General features: G+C 47.8%; 1 protein-coding gene across 1 annotated transcript; it reads left to right on the top strand.

The window, feature by feature from the left end:
- The first annotated feature begins 1,720 nt into the window (after positions 1-1,720).
- Positions 1,721-2,158, top strand: LOC106818140. The gene has a single exon (XM_014822859.1). The coding sequence runs from the start codon at positions 1,721-1,723 to the stop codon at positions 2,156-2,158; it is 438 nt and encodes a 145-aa protein (XP_014678345.1).
- Positions 2,159-4,086: the final 1,928 nt, after the last annotated feature.

Below are 4,086 nucleotides of genomic sequence, written 5' to 3'. Positions count from 1 at the left end.
ATGGAAGGCACGCCATGCAGGAGCCAAATCTGCAGCCCGGAGGGCACGGACAGAAAACAATCAAAACAAGCAGCTTTGCTACAGAATTGTCACCGGGAGATTTGGAGCATCGATGGCCACGGCCTCCAAAGGATCAAGCTGAGGCTAATAGTCAGCAGAGGATCAATAGAGACATTGTAGTCGTCAAACCATGTGGTTACTGCAATGACTCTGCACATGCTATGGAACATTGCAATAAGCTGAAGATGAAGACGCATGATGACAGGAAGGCTTTCTTAAAATGAAGGGGGCTCTGCTATGATTGCCTTAAGCCTGGGCATCAGGCTAAGTTTTGTCGTAATAGGGCCAAATGTTCAAAGTGTGGTGGATCTCATCCCACTATGCTACATAGGGATACAACTGCGGCACCTTCGGAGTTTAAGAAAGCATGTTCAAGCATCACGAGCGAAGCTGATGGCGATAAACAGAGCAGAGGATGTGATCTACGGTGCCATATGGGAGCCGGCAAAGGGAGCATAGGGCAATGCACAATGGCGATAATCCCTGTCATGGTCAAGACTCCAGATGGTGGCGTAGTAGCAGAAACTTACGCATTTCTTGACCCAGGCAGTAACGTCAGCTTCTGCACTGATAAGCTGGCAGCTCAACTAGGAATCAAGGGAAAACGCACGACAATGAAGCTAGAAACGATGGGAGCGTGTCAGAACTTGGTAACACATAGAATCACAGGACTGGAAATCAGTGGTTTAGATGGGGATACTATTATCAAGCTACCAGCCTTGTTCACTAAGGCAGAAATGCCAGTCACCAAGGACCTCATTCCAACTCAGGCAGATATTAGCGGATTTGAACACCTCAATGACATTGGATTGCCCAAGATCAACGCAGAGATTGGCCTACTAATTGGGAACAATGTGCCGGATGCGTATACGCCATTAGAGCTCAGAACTGGTCCGAGAGGAACACCCCATGCAGCCAAGTCAGTTCTTGGATGGATCTTGTGGAGTGTTGTAAGAAGCAATGAGCTGCAGACTCGTTGTACAGCAAACAGGGCTGAAGCATCTGCAATACAGGACATGGGTCGTCTAGAAAGTTTGGTTCGTAATGCTATGAATATGGACTTCCCAGAGCGTGGAGTAGACAGTAAACGGGAGCCATCAGTGGAGGACAAGCAGTTTAACAAGATAGTGGAGGAATCGATGAAATATCAGGATGGTCACTACTCCATGGATTTGCCTTTCCGACAGGCAGACATCAAGTTGCCAGATAACCGGGCACAAGCCATGGATCGGCTCTCGTCACTACAGAAACGCTTGAGCAAGAATAGGGAGTTCCACAAGGACTATACGGCATTCATGAACAATCTTCTAGAGAATGGATACGCAGAGAAGGTGGACGAGGATCGGGATGGTACAAGAGAAAATGGAGACAAGTGGTATTTTCCGCATCATGGTATCTATAATCCTAATAAACCAAGAAAAACTAGGGTTGTGTTTGATTGCTCAACAAAATGCAGAGGAATATCTCTGAATGACACCCTTGTCTGAGGCCCAAACTTAACAAATGCCATCGTGGACGTGCTGTTGCGATTCCGTCAGCAACCCGTAGGAATCATGAGGGCATGTTTAACCAAGTCAAGGTCAATGAGCATTATCGGGACTTCTTGCGGTTCCTGTGGTATCCTGGAGGGAACCTAGACTAACCGCCGGAGACTTATCGGATGACGACACATCCCTTTGGGGCAGTTTCTTCTCCAGCCTGCGCAGCTTCGGCGCTACGACAGTGTGCCGCTGACAGTGAAGGACAGGTTTCACGAGAGGTCGTAAGCACCATTAGAAGGAGCTTCTACGTAGATGATGTGCTAAAATCTCTTGTCGATGATGATCAAGGGATCGACGTGAGGAGGGGTGTGACTAATGCAGCTAAGGAAAAAGGAGGATTCAGAGCGTGCCAGTGGATTAGCAACAGCAAGCCCGTGAATGACTCCATCCCGTTATCAGAAAGGTCAAAGAAACTAGAGCTAGCTATTGACAGTGAGGAGCTACCGACTGAAAGAGCTTTAGGGATAATTTGGGATACCGAGACAGATACGTTCACGTTCAAAATTAGGCTAAAGGTGAAAGCGGCTAAGGAGGAGAATTCTGTCGGTCATCAGTAGCGTTTTTGACCCCCTAGGACTAGCTGGGCCGTTTGTCTTACCAGCAAGGATACTACTACAACGTCTATGCAAGCAGGACATAGCATGGGATGACACCATCAGCGAGAAAGAAATGAACGAGTGGAGTCAATGGCTAATTGACATCCAGAAATTGGAGCAAGTGTTTGTGCCAAGGAGCCTGCGTCCTAGAGCATTCACAAAAATCGTATCACGAGAACTACACGCATTCGCAGATGCATCGGACGTCGGGAATGGGACAGCCGTTTATACGCGTCTACAGGACGATAAGGGTCGGGTCTGCTGTTCGTTGCTATTTGGAAGGTCAAGAGTCGCTCCACTGAAGAAAGTCACCACACCGAGAATGGAGCTAACGGCTGCCAGCGTAGCAGTGAAGATCGTTGCAATGATTACAGGTGCAATAAAGTACGAGTTTGATAAGATTGTCTACTGGACAGATAGTATGTCCGTGTTACGATACATCAACAATCAGACCAGCAGATTCCACACCTTCGTTGCTAACAGAGTCACCACGATTCAAGAAGGATCAACTCTAAACCAATGGAGATACGTCCCTACTCAGCACAACCCCGCAGATTCTGCATCCCGAGGACTTCGACCAAAGGATCAACGAGCTAGCGAGCAATGGTTGTTGGGGCCCAAGTATTTATGGGAGCCGGAGTCACAGTGGCCGAGATCAGAGTTCTCAAAGGAGCTGTCACCTAGATGTTACAGGCAGTTGGGTAAGCGGGTTCTAGGTTAGGCCGTTTCTAGGGTGATTGTGAAATGAGGGGAACGGTTGGAACTAGACAGAACGGGTGACATGTGCGATCAAGATGTAGGGAGTTTTGGGCGAATATATGGGGAGATTCTGGAGATTTAGAGGGTTCTGGGGCTGGCAGCGAGCTGAGCACACGCGCGTATGCGCGTGTGCGCGTTCTTTGTCTCTTTGTGCGATGTGGCTACAGTGTACAAGCTAATAAAGTTTATTCTGGTTACTACAACAAGTTTGACTTTATATCTTCATCATTTCGACATCAACGCTCATTCCAACGTTACACTAGAGCTAGCTATTGACAATGAGGAGCTACCGACTGAAAGAGCTTTAGGGATAATTTGGGATACCGAGACAGATACGTTCACGTTCAAAATTAGGCTAAAGGTGAAAGCGGCTACAAGAAGGAGAATTCTGTCGGTCATCAGTAGCGTTTTTGACTCCCTAGGACTAGCTGGGCCGTTTGTCTTACCAGCAAGGATACTACTACAATGTCTATGCACGCAGGACATAGCATGGGATAACACCATCAGCGAGAAAGAAATGAACGAGTGGAGTCAATGGCTAATTGACATCCAGAAATTGGAGCAAGTGTTTGTGCCAAGGAGCCTGCGTCCTAGAGCATTCACAAAAATCGTATCACGAGAACTACACGCATTCGCAGATGCATCGGACATCGGGTATTGGATAGCCGTTTATACGCGTCTACAGGACGATAAGGGTCAGGTCTGCTGTTCGTTGCTATTTGGAAGGTCAAGGGTCGCTCCACTGAAGAAAGTCACCACACCGAGAATGGAGCTAACGGCTGCCAGCGTAGCAGTGAAGATCGTTGCAATGATTACAGGTGCAATGAAGTATGAGTTTGATAAGATTGTCTACTGGACAGATAGTATGTCCGTGTTGCGATACATCAACAATCAGACCAGCAGATTCCACACTTTTGTTGCTAGCAGAGTCACCACGATTCAAGAAGGATCAACTCTAAACCAATGGAGATACGTCCCTACTCAGCACAACCCCGCAGATTCTGCATCCCGAGGACTTCGACCAAAGGATCAACGAGCTAGCGAGCAATGGTTGTTGGGGCCCAAGTATTTATGGGAGCCGGAGTCACAGTGGCCGAGATCAGAGTTCTCAAAGGAGCTGTCACCTGAAG

Source organism: Priapulus caudatus, unplaced genomic scaffold, assembly GCF_000485595.1.
Source record: "Priapulus caudatus unplaced genomic scaffold, Priapulus_caudatus-5.0.1 Scaffold2052, whole genome shotgun sequence".
NCBI lineage: Eukaryota > Metazoa > Priapulida > Priapulimorpha > Priapulimorphida > Priapulidae > Priapulus > Priapulus caudatus.
Note: the sequence above shows the minus strand (reverse complement) of the source record. Positions and strands in the feature narration are given on the sequence as shown.

Excerpts from the sequence above, each read along its gene's own strand:
- LOC106818140 (XM_014822859.1), top strand. The coding sequence starts at position 1,721 with ATGACGACACATCCCTTTGGGGCAGTTTCTTCTCCAGCCTGCGCAGCT.